The 16,760-nt window shown below is 36.9% G+C and overlaps 1 protein-coding gene and 2 long non-coding RNA genes across 11 annotated transcripts in view; 1 reads left to right on the top strand and 2 right to left on the bottom strand.

Moving 5' to 3' along the window:
- The window catches only part of LRRC7 (leucine rich repeat containing 7), a 566,189-nt gene extending 561,644 nt beyond the window's left edge, over positions 1-4,545 (top strand). For 5 of the 9 annotated variants that reach the window (XM_032297097.1, XM_032297096.1, XM_032297098.1 and 2 more), the window contains exon 27: positions 2,673-4,543. In XM_032297097.1, coding sequence (XP_032152988.1) covers positions 2,673-2,780 — 108 coding nt within the window. In that variant the 3' untranslated portion in view covers positions 2,781-4,543. Of the gene's footprint in view, positions 1-2,672 lie in introns of all 9 variants that reach the window. The other 4 variants (XM_032297103.1, XM_032297104.1, XM_032297099.1 and 1 more) reach the window with 2 other exon arrangements.
- Positions 4,546-5,448: 903 nt separating this feature from the next.
- On the bottom strand, positions 5,449-8,550 carry LOC116563853. Its single transcript, XR_004274601.1, has 2 exons — positions 8,388-8,550; positions 5,449-7,527 (listed from the first exon to the last, which is right to left on the bottom strand). It is a non-coding gene; the product is annotated as an uncharacterized LOC116563853 (long non-coding RNA).
- Positions 8,551-11,346: 2,796 nt separating this feature from the next.
- LOC116563852 lies at positions 11,347-16,360 on the bottom strand. Its single transcript, XR_004274600.1, has 2 exons — positions 14,563-16,360; positions 11,347-12,776 (listed from the first exon to the last, which is right to left on the bottom strand). It is a non-coding gene; the product is annotated as an uncharacterized LOC116563852 (long non-coding RNA).
- Positions 16,361-16,760: the final 400 nt, after the last annotated feature.

The raw sequence follows: 16,760 nt of genomic DNA, 5'->3' as shown, positions 1-16,760 counted from the left end.
GATACCATTTTAGAACACTTTACTCTGCACATACTGTTACAGAATTTATCTGAAAAAAAGACAACCGTTCATATACTGAGGACTGGAGGAGACTCTAGGAATGAGACAGCACAAGGACTGTGGTCCCTTGGGAATTGCACTTGTTCTATGCCCCAGAGAAACAGCAAAGAGAAGCTGTCCCTCTCTTCTTTGCCCTCCTCTGAGCTACTCTAGGACTTTGTTTCCCTCTTCAGATATTAATTCAGTTCAGCATACGTGTGCTGAGGGCTCTTTCTACATAAGACACTTTATGTTAATTTTAGTTATCTGCATGACTTATTTGCACATAACGAATGGCCCTCCTGAATGGCTGCTTCTTTGATTGGAGCCTTCTTGTTTCATCTCTTTCTTATTTCCCATCCCCAGGGCCTGGCACAATGCCTACAGAAGTGAGCACAAAACAGACATTCTTTGATTGAAAAAAATGCTGAAGTAATCACATTGAGAATAGACCTCTTTGAAGATCTTTCATGATAAAAGTACCACTCAAAATTAACAGCTATGATTGATTTTCTAGTTTTATACCACTTTTGCCCTTAACACTGATATTTTTTAATATTGATATTATGTCAGGTATGATGATGAAGAATATCCCATTCATGGCCTCCAAATCCTAGAAAATTTTTTATTTCTAAAACTGTGAGATATTTAAATTTTGAACAATTTCCTGAAAATTCTCAGTGGATTTTTAAGTCATTGCGATTCTAGGTTTGAGTCTGCAGATAGAGAAATCTGAATACTCAGGAAGTCATTATTATGGTTTGACATTCAAGAACTCCATTGTTAAAGTTCAATTTTAATTTCACAATGAAGGTATAACTTCTGGTCAAATTGAAGGCATTAAGGTACACAGTGCATCCCTCAAAGCTACAGTGGAATTAATATTTATTTCATTCAAGTTTGCTATGTTCCTGATGCCTGAAACAGGTGAAGAATAGAAAAAAGAATATACCATATGCTGTATTCTTCACTCTCTATCACCAACTGATCAGAAATAACACAAATGTAACTTCATTGTCTGATTTTTCGTATAACGCAGAGCAAGAAATTTGAGCTGTGTAACAAACCCAAAGTTCTACTCAACTACTGTTTTCTGACACTGGAATAGCCAATGCCAACTTCTCTAGGCATTTTCATTTATTAAATGTTGCTAAGGAATGCATTTAAGGTTTCTTTAATTTAAAGCAAATTTATACTTCTAATTACATGAATTTCCAAGAATTTCTATTCTGTCACCTAGTATTTTTTTACTGGAAGATTTACTATGGTTTACAAATGCAATATTTTGGAATCTTCTTTACCACATCATTAGTCAATTAATTTTAATGAACTAGTGATAAGATATAATGTATCAGATAACTTTCATCTAAGTTTTAAAGGTTGTATGGTATTTCTAGAGATATGCTGCTTTAAATTTGAAAAAGCTAAAGTCAGTGAAAGAGTTAAAGAAAGAATTAAATGATTGGTTATTTGAAATATTAATCATATTTTAAGAAAGCATACAAATAGTAAAAAAACAAAGGCAACGTGTGCTCAAAATAAGTACCAGTCCCTTGAAAATTGAAAAAGTCAACCAGTGAACTGGCTGTATTACCTGTACTCAGCCAAACTGTCAACTTGACTGACTCTTTTCTGAATCAACTGAGTCTCAAACAGCAAGGAAAACAGTTACATAACTGTCAGTCATTCAGTTGCCAAGATTTATTTCTATTAAGTTTCAATAAGCTTGTATTTTATTTTGCCTTTATGGCAGTGAAGGCTTATGGGATACATTTCTTTCTGTATTAATAATAAAAATCATTCCAATCAAGACAATCTACAACTTAATGTAGAGAAAATCAAGGACCCATAACACTCACTAAAGAGAACAATGTATATTTTGTGACATAAATATCACATAATAGACAGATGGGACTCTGAAATTGTAACCTTAGGCTATGTTTAAACTGAGTATCAATTGCTTATATCTATTATTCTTAACCAGAAGACAGCAGGCATGTCCTCTGTTACTAATGTCAGTGAGCTTTATCCCCAAGGAACACATCCCTTAGGTATATTGGATTGAACTGAGAACTACTGGTGTAGATAATAAGTATACTTGCATTTAGCAATAAGGGAAATAAAAAATATTTCTTTAATATAAAAGTGTATAAACCAAGAGCTTTCCAGTGAGTCAAAATAAGATTTAAATTTATGATAAGTGTCCAGTCATGTTTGGCATGATTGAAATATTTGGCCATGCTGATGAGTTTATATTAGTGTTTAGATAATTGTAAGGTAAGGGCCATATGCCCATTTCCAAATCACCACAATCAGCCCCTGCAAAAACAAATCAGAACAACAACAATGGAACTGAACTACTGTGTTACCAGCACATCTATCTGTTATTTACCAGGGTACATTCATGATTAGCACAGTGGCAATGACATATTGGGTACTTCATAAATATTTGTTGAATCAATAAATTGGGTTGAATCTGGATAAACTTAGTTACTTCCATAATTACGATTCCATTGTGAATTATAAAAACTGATAACTTTTTGTTGCTCAATGCTCCCATGAATTTCATGAATGGAAACGATACAGTGATAATAGTTTGCATTGATTGAGCTGTTCTATTTGTGTATTTACAGGCAAATGGACACAGTTTTGTACATATGGAACATGAAAAAGCTGTATTACTACTGAAGAGTTTCCAGAACACAGTAGACCTAGTTATTCAACGTGAGCTTACTGTCTAAATATTTTTTATAAATAGTGAAGATACGTCTAGCCAGACCTAATGTTCACAAATAAATTTATACATAGAAACAAATTTTGCCAATTGCTGGACCAATGGCAAACATTAGTGCCAAATGTATAATACTATATGTTAGCACTGATCATCCTTAACAATGTTAACTCTATAAATATGATGTTCATGTGGTTATGTATTAGTTTTAATTGTCAGCCTCTGGCTGTGCATTGGTGCAGTTTTGTTTCTGTTTTTGTTTTTGTTATTAATCAAATAAGTTTCTTCTCAAAGTGGATTTCATATAATTTTGGAGCACGGAAGCACACACAAGCTCTTTATGAATTCTGCTCTCCATCAGAAACACTGCCTCAAAGTTGTATATGCCTTTATATAGAAAATACAAATATAAAGAATTGTAATTCCCATGAAATATTTCTAGCACAAGGTATATGTTGGCATATATACAAAAAGAATATAGAGAAAAACAATATTTTCATAAGCTAAACATCTCGGATAGAGAAAAAATATATCTTAAAATAAGACTTTACTATATTGAATCTTTTTCAATAAAAATTACATGATAATGCCTTATGAAAGTAACTGTACATATGGTATAAAGTGTTTATATTTGGTTCCATATTCATTTGCTAAATTCTCATAACACAGAGTGAAATATTTCATAAATTAGCCATTTATCTCTGGGACCCGAATAAAAATAGGATGAGCTAATTCGTTCAATGCCTTTAGCTAATTACAATACATGCAGCGTTTAGAAACAGACTAAAGGTCATTGTAGTTTAGTCTTTTTCACCACAAATTTAAGCAGTGGATGATGGGTGGCAGGAAAGGTATTGCTTTATTTCTTTCAAGTTTATGTTGATTATAAACTGTAGCCCCTGTGATTTCTTTACTTGTAAATGTGGAATTTATTTGTGTGTTGCTTAATCTAATTTGCTACTTTTAAATTATTTAAAATGAGTTTCAGAAATTGATAAAATTTATCATTAAGAAAGACTGCTGTTAGAAAGTAATGGTGGGTGATTTTAAATCCTTGGTATTTAAATATGAAACTTCAAATATAATTTCTCAGAGCTGTGGTTTACCTGTATTATTAATTTAAATGGCTGTTCTTCTGAGCAGAAATAGATAAAATACTTTTTTTTCCAAAAACTGTTTCAAGGTATGTAAAATCCTGAATGCTTTCTCACTGGAGAGAAAGACAAGAATGGTTAATGTAGAATTATTTACTTTTCCATTGAAGCTATTTTCCTGTATAAATGATCAAAATTTATTTTATAATCCTTCAAAATATTTATCTTTCATATTAGTCATTAGTTTGATTACAATATTAATTTGAAATTCCAGGATAATTTCCCAGAGTTGTTTGCATGCATTCACTTTCATAATTTCACATAATTCTTTTGTTATATAATGAATTTACTTTACCTGCTAGTGTTTCAAGTATTGTGTGAGGATTTTCACAGTAGTATCACTTAGCGATGTCACCAAAGCTCTGAGAATAATATTTGTAAGTTAATTGTTTTATGGGGACATTGAAAATATTGTATTTTTGTAGGGTCTATTAAAATGAGTGTCACTTACTAGAAGTACAGTGGTATTTTTTGGCAATAGAATTTGTCACTTGAAGGCAAATAATACTTCACTTTATAAATGATGCACTAATTTTGATGTTGCTTTATGTCAGGGTGACATTATACCATATTTTATAGAGTTCAATAATTAGCTAATGATTAAATGATTGGCCTATTTAATATGTTTCCCAGAAGTAACTTTTAAATGCATTTTAATACATTGAGAGTTTCAGGTGAGAAATGTCTTTCAGAGCCTAATTTTCTTTGTTGAAAACTCATGTCAAGCCGCCATGTCCAGATGTCATAGGATGATCATCATTAATCAAGATAGAGGCCTTTACTAGCCTCATAAGATTACTTAAAGAAAAAACAAACTCATGGCTGTAGTTTTGTGGCAATGAAACACTGAAATCATTCCATCAGTTTTTCTTAATCTTTTATGGGAGGAGAGGGAGAAGGGCCAGATATATACCTGCCCCAGGTCTTTTTCTTATGTCAGGTTTCTGCGTCAAACCCAGGGCTTCAGGAGATCCTTCTGAGGTACACAGCTGAGAGGATCATGATCCTCATAAACACCTCTGCCACTCCTGATGTGACAACATTGTCCTGAGCCACTACTTTAGTACTTCCTGTGCTGCAGTTCAGAAATGAGGAAAAGAGAGAAGGAATCCTTGACCAACTGGGAAAGTTATCTGATATGCCAAAGCACCTCACTGTCAGTTGTACTGCCGTGTTGCATACTGAGAGCAGGCAGGTAATAATGAAAAGAGTCAGGCCAGGCGCGGTGGCTCACACTTGTAATCCCCACATTTTGGGAGGCCAAGGCGGGCAGATCACTTGAGGTCAGTTTAAGAGCAGCCTGGCCAATATGGCGAAACACCGTCTCTACTAAAAATACAAAAATTAGCTGAGCATGGTGGTGGGCAACTGGAATCCCAGCTATTTGGGAGGCTGAGGCATGAGAATCAATCGCTTGACCCAGGAGGCAAAGGTTGCAGTGAGCTGAGATCATGCCACTGCACTCCAGCCTGGGCAACAGAGTGAAACTCTGTCCCAAAAAAATAAATAAATGATTTTTTTTTAAAGTAGAAAAGAGGCAATATTTTTTAGGTCTACAGAATAGAATCACTAAGCACTGGAGGGGGATAAACCTAACATTCTACAGGTGATGAAAACCAGTTATACATTGATTTTTGATTATTGACTTTTTGCAGTAACTGGTTTTGCTGCCTGAAATTAAAAACTGGTTCATTTTAACAATTAAAAAAAAGTCAAGGGTGTGCCTTTAAAAAAAAAAAAAAAAAAGAAAAGTCAATAACAACAAAAGGACTGGAATTCATGATGGCTCCAACAGCCTCTACCTCTTGGTCTTCAATTTTTATCGGACCCTTTCTGCCGAGGAAACTGTTTATATGTGATGAGTCAGCAAGATCTAATGGAGGAGACTGAGAATGATTAGAGGTGGAAAGAGCAAGTGATGAAAATTACTAGTAGAACTGCTGCAAATTTTGCAAGACAAATAGACATTAGTGGACAATCTTTTTAACTATTTACAAGGCTTATAATATTTTGTCATAAAAACTCTGCTATGATAACTCCAGCCTTCTGACAATACAATAACCTAAACACACATAATAACTTAAAAGTACAAGTGCATTTTTGACAAGGAATATTCAAACTCACTATGAAATACAGATATTTACATTATGCTGATCTGTTGCTTATTGAGGCCTATAAAAGATATGTCTCCATTACTTAGAATTGTATTAGGTTGCTGCAAAAGTAATTGCAGTTTTTACCATTAAAAGTAGGGGCAAAAACCACAATTACTTTTGTACCAACCTAATACATAGATGTAAAACAATCTCAGTTGTTTCTGGACCTTACCTTGGATCACAACCTTTGAGATGGAAAACAGCTTTACGGAGAGACTGACAAGCCAGTGTTAATTGGCTTTTAATCTTAAAGATGATTGCACACATATCACTAATGTAATTGCTTATTTAAAAATAGGACTGACATATCTTTCAAATGGTGAGCTAAAGAGGGAGAGAAGATTCAGAGGGGAGAAAACATGGAAGAAATTAGGTTTATATATTCAAATATTAAGTGAAAAGTATCTGAATTTGTCAAAATGGTTAGATGAAAAAAACAAAAAATCATTTTGTTTTTAATCATAAAATCTATTTAATATATATTTACTATCTATTAATATTTAAGCTTTCCAATGTAAAGCTTTGGAAAACATAGTGTGCTTGGCACTTTGTCTTTCCATTGTCTCTTAATGCTGTCCTTAACGAATTTCTACCCTTCATTGGCACACAGATCAAATATGTCTGATGAATATATTCTTATCAAGAGGCAGGAATACAACATAACCAGGTCAAAAGCCATACTGGTGTAGGACTGCCACTCAAAGTCTTTGATACATGCGATCAGAGAACACGTTTTACTGATTTCTGATAGGCTGACCAAACAGCAAGTTTTTTGGCAAACTGGGTCAGTAAAAAGTTATGCAAATAATGAAATCCAATACGTTAAGAAGATGAGTCCTTTATTTGGTATAAACAAAAGCAGGGTTGAAGTTCTACTGTAGTTCCTTTCATAGAAATGCTAAATCTTACTGAGCTTAATTAAATGTTCAAACTCTGGGTTGGTAATATGTCCTCTCTTCATACTTGTAGCTACCTGGTCTTCTGGGACTTGGGGGAAAAATCTCCAGATTGGTGATCACGTGCATGAATATTTTTCCTTAGCAATACGACCACCTTCTTTCGAGAAAAGCATCTTGCCTTGGCTCAGAATATTTCCCATCACCCACCAAAACCATGCTCAAAGAATACATTATAGCAGGAAAACAGAGTGTGGGCTGTGGACAAATAGATGTGCACCGTGGAAAGCATGTGGGTTAGTATTACAGGAGATCCTGAGTGTCAGCTCCATTTTGATCTAAACTAATCAGGGAATGTATATTCCAAGACTCACCACTTGTACAAACTAAGGTAGATGCAATCAAGTTTTCCAGTCATATCCTGAACCTTCTGAGAGCATTTCTGTTTCTAGCAGGTAAACTGACCTGTCTTCATTGCTGCAGTCGCTGCTATAGATCCCTCCCTCCAGCTCCCCCTGTTTTGCCGAAGGCAGTGGATGTCTGCTTCTATTCTGCTGAAACAAAGATAAGAGGCCCCCTTCGAGTGACAGCTGTTCGGAGAGCCTTGAGTATCAACAGATAGTTACAGTTCCCAATTTAGGAAGAAATTTCTTGGGTGATCCAGGAACCTGGTGTAGTAGCATTAACCAAGGCCCAAAGATGGAGTACTTACAATGTTACTGACAACAGCAAACAAAGCTTGTGTGCAGTGGTGAGGGTGGCAATGCCTTTGTAAAACTGTTTTCACTTCTGTTTTTAAAATGTTGGATTTTGCTGGATTGAGGGACTTTCTCTAAGCCTCTCAGCTGCTTCTTACTGGGACACGTTCCAATCTTCCTTACTTTCAACACTGTCTACAAGAGAATGGTTTGGAAACACTCCCTGGTAAGGATATAAATTGCCCAGCTTCTACTTTGGAGAATTCAGATATTTTTTAAAAACTGAGGAGGAACATCTAATCTAAGTTTTTATTTAAAATACATATAGTTAAAGTATAGGAATATTGAATCCCTTGGATTTTAACCATGTGATTATGTCAATCTTCCCTAAGAACAGTTCTATGGAAAGTAAAGAGAAGAGACCTGAGAGAGGAGAAATAATTTACTGGTTAACTTCAGAGGCATTTCTTTGGCTGGTATAGTCCTCCCAGTTGGGTTCTGTGTAGGGCAGCTCATGCTTTTTGTAACACACTGAGCCCTGAGCAATATAAGAAATGGACCTGGATTAAGGCATGCAGACGTGAGAAGGATATCCCTGCGCAAATTGTCTGCAAAACACCCCTTTTTTGCCTAACTTTTTTATGACAGCACCTCAAAAATTAGAAGGTTGTGAACCTCAGGCAACACTGGTGTAAAAATTCCATGACTCTTACCAGTCTACTGCTGGAAGCACTATATATATAGTCCTACCAAGAGGCAAGGTCTGGGCCAGATTTCCGCAGCTGAGATTTTCAAACCTAGTCTAATTTTCTCTTCTCCTTAAAAAAAAAAAAAAGAGACTTAAATTTTTTTTTCATTTATGTGGCTTATTTTATTTTATTTATTTTTTGAGACAGAGTCTTGCTCTGTCACCCAGGCTGGAGTACAGTGGCACTATCTCAGCTCACTGAGGTTCAGGCAGTTCTCATGCCTCAACCTCCGAGTAGCTGGGATTACAGGTGCGTGCCACCACCCCGGGCTAATTTTTTATTTTTAGTAGAGACAGGGTTTCACCATGTTGGCCAGGCTGGTCTCGAACACCTGGCCTCAAACGATCCACCTGCCTCAGCCTCCTGCCAAAGTGCTGGGATTACAGACGTGAGCCACTGTGCCCAGCATTTTTTCATTCTTTAAACTAGCATACATTTCACTGGGTATAGACATTGGTGTTGAAAAACAAGTTAAATGAATCACCCAATCTTTCTCTAGTTTTGAAAGTATATTTTTTCTATCACTGTTGCACAAGTGTATTGCTTGTGCTTATTTTTTCCTTCTTTAAAATAACAGGTTAAGTAAGCAGCCTAATAAACAGCCAAGTATCTTTACATCCAGAGTAAAATATCTTAGTACAGGAACTTTGATTTTCATAGCAAACTCATGTATTTCCTCCACAGGAAAACATTTACTGTAGCAGAATCTCCGAAGCCTAATGTACGTTATTCATAAATTCAAAACACTTGGAGACATTTCATTGAAGACTATAACAAAAACATTAAATATGATGATTATAAATGTTGAGATAAATATTTGTTGGGCATCAACTACATATCAGGTACTACAAGGGATATAATGTGGTCTCCTCAGCACAGAATCTCAGTCAAGAGGAAAGATGAGAGAAGTCCCAGATCAAAGACAGTACAAGGCAATGTGGTGAGTCCCTTTGTTCCTGCCCTCAACCAATCCTATTGCAAAAGGAAATAGAGTCTTTATCTGGTCAAATCTGTTTTGGTATGACCATGGTTTGTTCCATTTGGAGCTGCAGATAGGTCTTCTGCTGGTTCCTGTGACCTTCATACAGCTCACACAAAGAATGTCATGATGCCAGGCGCAGTGGTTCATGCCTGTAATCCTAGCACTTTGGGAGGCCGAGGCAGGTGGATCACGTGAGGTCAGGAATTCGAGACCAGCCTGGCTAACATGGTGAAACCCCAACATATTTCATATTCATAAAAATATGAAAAATTAGCCAGGCATGGTGGCGTGCGCCTGTAATCCTAGTTACTGAGGAGGCTGAGGCAGGAGAATCGCTTGAACCCAAGAGGTGGAGGTTGCAATGAGCTGAGATTGTGCCACTGCTCTCCAGCCTGGGTGACAGAGTGAGACTCCATCTCAAAAAAGAAAAAAAAAGTGTTATGAAAAGTGTGAGCTGGATGAATACTTGCCAGGATTTAGGGCAGCATTTGATAGGCTAGACATGAAAAGTCTGAATACCTTACTAGACAAGATAAATAGCAACCAGAATCTCTTGAATCTCTGGAAGAGAAGCAAGAATTTTGCCAATCTGTTTGTTCTAAAGACAAAAGGGGATGAAGAATGGTGTCCCTCAACTTGGTCCAGCACTGTGTCTGTATGCTCCTGACATTGTGGGAGAAGGAGATGGAATTCAACACTTTAAAAGTCATGGGGGAGGGGGGTTGCTTGAAAAGAGTCTTCTAGGTTCAGTGGCCCCAAAAAGTCCCTCCTGTGACCACTGTCAAGGAGTGTGGGTATCCATGCTATCCAATATTAGAATGACCCACTCAGAAATGCAAGGAGTTGAACAGTCATTCAGCTGGCTGCATTTCATGTTTATTAACTTTACTTTTTGGGTGAAGAACATTTTCACTGCACACTGCCCAAGTGATCCCATGAAAATCCTGTTTGCATGAGATTGGATCACACATATCCATATATCATAAACACTTATTCTTCCAAGGAATTCTGATTCTCTGAATCTGGAAATTGGTTTTATTTTCTTCTCCCCATGCATACTCAGTGTTTTAGACACATATAAATCCTTACTTCTCTGAGTATTCACTGTGTTTTGTATTTCAGCTTTTTGTCTACACTATCGCTCTGTTGGAATGCCTTCCTCTCCCTATTCCCTTTCTAAATTATTAAAATCATATGCAGCCTTAAGAGCCCAGCTCAAATAGCACTAGAACCATGAAACCCTCCCTAATCTTCATGGAAAATAATTTCTGTACTCAGCACTAACTTATTAATTTTTTCTCATATTTTTTAGTATCTTTCCCAGTCTACCTGAAGGCATAGCTATTTGGCGTTTGTTTTTCTTATGAACTTTAAGCTTCTCGAGAGAGAGGATCAGACAATACTTAAGGCCTTCTAGACAGAAGAGCCTCAGGAGAGGTAAAATGACCATATGTTTTGTTTACCGTATATCCTTAATGCCTGTCATAGCGTCAGAAGCATAGTATAGGTTCTCAATAAATGTTTGTGTAATGATGAAGTGGATGACAGGCCCGGCACGTAGTGCACTTTATAAATACTGAATTAAACAGCAAGTTGATGTTCAGTTTGTGTAACCTTAAACTACCAACCTTTCGTCTTCTCAGTTGACTCACGATCCCCAGTTTTTTTTTTTAATCTCCTTTTTAAATCAATCTTCTTCAGCATTTTTCAAAAATATTTTTGGTCTTTTCTGCTGTGTTTCAGCAGTTGCATTTAGTTTTCTTTTTATGCTGTTCTAAGGACCTTAACGCTATCCAAAAAGTAACACTAGTCAAAAAGTTTAAGAAGTGGCTTTTGTTTATTTAATCGGAGTAGATCATATCTATCCTTTTGATTTTCTTGGGTTTTATTTCTCTTCTGAGAAGAAGTCATGCACAGTGCGAGTTGGTAGGTTACGTTACGTAAGCAATTTTTACAATTTGGAGGTGAAGAAAGATGTCCTGAGAGAGATGGGGCTACAGAAGTGTAGCTGGGAGGAAGGGGTCCCCACTCCCAATTTAGCTCTAAACTGCTGCCAAATGCTGCCTGTCCTGTTAATAGATGAAAGAATAGTCTGTCAACAGGCCTTTGGCCACAGTTGAGCATGACAATGTTTACACATTGCGTTTTGGCATCATTTTATGAATAGATCCCACCCCCTATATCCCTGAAGTGAAGATGTCATATAGTTCAGCCAAAATTTGCAGGCCACTGTAAAAGCTATATAATCAATATGATTAACTATTTAGATAGAGCACAGAAAAAATCAGGGTTACCTTGACAAAACCATATTCCCCCTCCCAAACTTTTATTAAGAGAGAATCTGGCCTGTTGATCTCAAAGTAGAGAGCATGCTATTTATACTGTCATGAGCATTGGCTTCATTAGATCCTTCCCTTGAAGGGACAAAAAATGGAATCCAGCCCCTTAAAAGAAAAATGATATCTAATTGGGAATTTCATGATATCTAAGAGCCCCAGGTTGGTAAGCTCCTAACCACAATCCCTTTATTACCTCATGGGACTTAATTTCAAGTAAAACATTTCTGTCTTAGCTTTCTCACAAAAATATTTCCCATGCCTTTCTATTTGGGTTTCATAGAAAAGTGACTCTAGAATTGAGTGAAATATTCCCAAACATTAAATGTCTTGTGATTGACTCTTTTATACTACTAATATTAATTACCCCTATTCTACCCTTGCTTTTTAATTTCTTTTTATGAGAACTTGGTAACTATCAAGTTAATTATGTCTTCTTTTCATAAAATTTTGGATTTAGAAATATTTAGATAAAGTCATGAGTGTATCTTGAAGGAAACAGCCACCATTGCTGTCTTTTATAGCATGATGCCTCAAACTCTCCAGAGGCCCTCTCTTTGGTACCTTATAGCCCAGTATCCACACATTTACATGGGTAAAAGAATGCCAGTGTCTCTTTGAACAAAAATGAATGAAAAATGAACTGGAAAAGTGAAATATTGAAAGAGTGACATTATCCTAGGATAGTAAGAATATTTTAGAATAGTAAGAGTACTTTAATCAAGTATTTTTAAGTAAGAGTACTTTAGAATGATGAGTGAGTAGGAACAAGAAGAGACTAGGGCTGGGAAAGAGGGAAATTAGTAAGTTATTAAGGAGGAAAGAATGACAGACAAATGAAGAGGGAAAGAGGACTGATACAGAGGATCAGAGAGAAACTGGATAAAGGAAATCAGATCCAGGAATATCCTCCAGTCTCTTGGTTCCGGTGACCATGCCCCTTCTTCAGACAGCCCTGAATTCCCTTCCTTTCTCTCTGCTCTCTCTTAACTAGAAGCATAATCATTCAGCTCTTCTTGGTTTCTGGCTTCCCTCCTGCTCTTCCAGGTGTCAAAAAAAGAATTTACAATGAAAAATGAGGTACATATTAGAAATATATTTAGTTTAATTGCTATTCATTTCTAGAAACATCTAATGTCGTAGGTAATGTTTTAGTCATGCAACTCCTCAGAACAAGGAAAATCACTAAAAGTCATCTCACTTAAAAAAAATTACCAGAGTACTTTTCTTAAATAAAGGCTAATGTCAGACAGTGTGGCCATAGGTAAAAGTTATGTGGAGAAAGACAGAAAGGACCTTGAGAGGATCTGGTTCATCTGTCTATCTTCAGGGAAGAATTAATGCTATCCTTAAATTCATCCAGAGAAGCGGTGAACATTTCCTTCTGTAACCCACCCTTATAAAGTAACAAATTGCGTTTCATCTCAATAAAATCCTCCAGTTTAAATTACCGCGTTCAAGTCTGACAAATAGTATCCTCATATTTAGCTGTACACATCCACATTATTTTTTAAAGAAACGTGTCTGCAGTTCAGAAGAGTCACCACTAGATGGAGACCTCATATATACATTTTAAATCCCAGTCTCCGCAATTCTCTAGCTTGGGTGATCACAGGCTCTACACACTCCGGTTTTTGTTGGTGTTGTGGGAGGTTTTTTTGGTTGTTTTGAGACAGTCTTGCATTGTCGCCCAGGCTGGAGTGCAGTGACGCGATCTCAGCTCACTGCAACCTCCCGGGTTCGAGCGATTCGTGTGCCTCAGCCTCCCAAGTAGCTGGGACTACAGGCGTGTACCACCACACCCGGCTAATTTTTGTATTTTCAGTAAAGACAAGTTTTCTTCATGTTGCCCAGGCTGGTCTTGAACTCCTGCGCTCAATCGATCCTACCGCTTCGACCTCCCAAAGTGCTGATATGGCCCCACACCGTCCATTTTCATGCCCCTTGTGCTGATATAATTAACAATAACCCTTTCCTTGCTCTTTTGATAAAATTTGAAATAATGCTCTAAATCTACACAATTTAAGACAAAAAAAGCTTTGATCTTATTTTAAGCAGTTTATTTTTTGACTAAACCTCTCAGGTTGTATTAATCACACAAGACCTAATGATACAGAAACCACTGTCCCAGTAAGTCTTGGGTTACTGTATGTTTAAAGTTTTGATGTTCCTTAATTGTTCAGTTTGATTATTATGCCCACCAGTTTAATAGTTCTTCTCTAACTTGTGTTTTCCAAATATTTTGCTCCTATCTCCAATTATTTTAGCCACACTTCCTTCATGTATGCCCAAGTATATGGGAATAGATTTGCCTCAAGTCACTCAAAATTTATTTTTAAAGTTAACTTTCCAAAACGTAACCATCAGGAACTGCCGTTAAGTTTGCTCTTAGCCTTCTTTATGTAATTCTAAAACTAGTCCAATCTGAATATGTGTGTATCTGGGTATAGCTTTATTTTCATCTGGCAATAACTAGGCATCTACAATAAACTCCTAATTTGTCATTTTATTTACATATATAATTGGCATAATATGATAATCAGATTTCATCTTATGAAGTGAATAAGAAATGTGTTTCAAAATGTCCCTCATAAAGTGATCACTGGATTCCCAAGATAGTTCACAATCTCCCCAGCCTGTCTCCTTTCAGTGAGAATATCTGGGTGTTGAAGGCAGAGAACCCCTGGCAGCCTTCGTGTCTTGTGTCCTCAAGCTATTTTGGTTCTTAGTCATTTGAAATTCCAGGGCCTCTGATGGCTGGATCATTGCTAAAAAGGCCAAATGTTTTTGTTTACTTCCTCTAAGCTAATCATATCCTCACCCTCACAGCTTAGCCAGCCTCCTGGTCTGGGCTTCTCCTTTGCTAATTCCGTCAAAGCCCTACTTATTTATGGGTTTCAGGTGTTCCTCTGCCAACCATTTAATCTTTTTTTTCTTCCAACCGAGAACAAAGGTAGAGGGAAGACAAGGTGTTCTTTTCCAAAGTGTATGTGAAACCATTTATAGCCTCTGTTGTTTTCCTCCAAAAACAAAAAAAAATTTCCTTCTGGCCACATGATCACAAGATACTAATACAAGGTACCCTTTCTTAGCATATTCAATTCAACCTTCTTTGGGGTTTAATATTTTATAAGCTCTTTCTGACCTCCAGCCTGCCAATATTAGTGCACCGTTTTGGGTTTGCTTACCAAGTGTTCTTCTTCTCTTTTCAGAGAAGTTAAATATCTCCTTAACAAACTTAAATTGCACACAACAGTGCCACTCATTTTAAAGCAAATATAGCAGGTGTCCACCATTGTTTTGGATACACCTTTAGAGTTTTTGATTTGCCTGGTTTTCTATTTCATGTTTCTTATTCCTTCTATTTTCCATAACCTTGTAATGATAGGTTTAGTTGTAAAATCCAGAACTACATACAAGAATAAAAATCAGATAGAATTTTACTGAGATTATAAGAGATAGCTTCTTGAAAGTCCAGCTGTGCTCTTTCTTTTTTCCTTTCTTTTCTTTTGCACTACCTCCAGATTTTTGGTATCAACTATTATCAAAATACTCTTTCTTTGTATTCTATGGATAATCTTAACTTTGCTATTCCCAGGAGCAACCTCTAGGTCAGCGCTTGCTACCCAGCCACTAGCATAGTTGTGCAGGATATGATCTACTCAAAGCACAGGGGCTTATGGCTTATTGTTTTCACATTTTTACCCATCTGCATACTATAGTGTAGAACAAATGTCATTTTTTAGTTCTGTCACAATGTAAGGAGGTTGAGAAGCTCTGCTTTTAGGTACAACAAATGGGAATATCATCTAGGCTGGGTTGGGGTGCAGGACCCCCAGCAGCTGTGGGAAGAGAAGAAAGCAGAAGAAGCTGTCACTTAAAATGCACAGGGGTGTTTTTGAAACATTCCTTGTACTCCTCCCCTACCCCAACCCAAGGTTGCTGGTTGTCCAATTGTGTCACCACCCTGACAAATAAGTGAATAACTGTCACATTCAAGACTTCACTTTTATTGATGTTCATTGCGCCAGAATCTGTAAAAGAGAAAGTTGTTGGATAGTGGACAAGTCCCATTCTCTAAATGTGATTTTTTTTCTCCAGGATATCATCATCCAAACTATTCTTGCCTTGTAATATTTGTCTATACTGTTTTGTTTGTTTTAAACCAGCCATCTTTGATAGCCAGTTTTTGAACATAAATATTCATCCATACTTGTAGAATTGTTCATCTAAGCAACAGGTATCCTGTACTTGATAAGCTCTCACAGTCTCGTTATGATAAGACAGATATTCCAGCAGGCCATCACTGATATATTCTTTATAAAACCATGAATGTTGCTAGCAAACAGTTGAGGCATTTTTTTGTGGCTGTTTCCCAGAGAAATTCAAACTTGGGAGTTAATATTTGTGTGTGTGTGTGTGTGTGTGTGTGTCTATATATCTCATCAGGTACTTTTTTTTTCTTTTGCATTTCCACATATTTCCCCAAAAATTATAGTTACTATCCCTGTCATCTAGGGCCCTAGGTCATTATAAACTACTCAAAGGGAATATATGTTCTTCTTTTGCTTGGTCTTGCTATCAGCAGGTTCACATATAACCCCAAAATATATACTCATTTTTTTTTTTTTTTTTTGAGATGGAGTTTCGCTCTTGTTACCCAGGCTGGAGTGCAATGGCACGATCTCGGCTCACCGCAACCTCCGCCTCCCGGGTTCAGGCAATTCTCCTGCCTCAGCCTCCTGAGTCGCTGGGATTACAGGCATGTACCACCATGCCCAGCTAATTTTTTGTATTTTTAGTAGAGACGGGGTTTCACCATGTTGACCAGGATGGTCTCGATCTCTTGACCTCGTGATCCACCCGCCTCGGCCTCCCACAGTGCTGGGATTACAGGCTTGAGCCACCGTGCCCAGCCCTATACTCATATTTTGAATATTCATCCAGACCCGTAGGTTTGAAAACAGAGGTGTTTAAGTAATTCTCTTGTAAGTCTGCCTCTGGACCATTCCAAGGTTT

The sequence above is a fragment of the Sapajus apella genome, unplaced genomic scaffold (genome assembly GCF_009761245.1).
Source record: "Sapajus apella isolate SASKATOON/1434 unplaced genomic scaffold, GSC_monkey_1.0 scaffold36, whole genome shotgun sequence".
NCBI lineage: Eukaryota > Metazoa > Chordata > Mammalia > Primates > Cebidae > Sapajus > Sapajus apella.
Note: the sequence above shows the minus strand (reverse complement) of the source record. Positions and strands in the feature narration are given on the sequence as shown.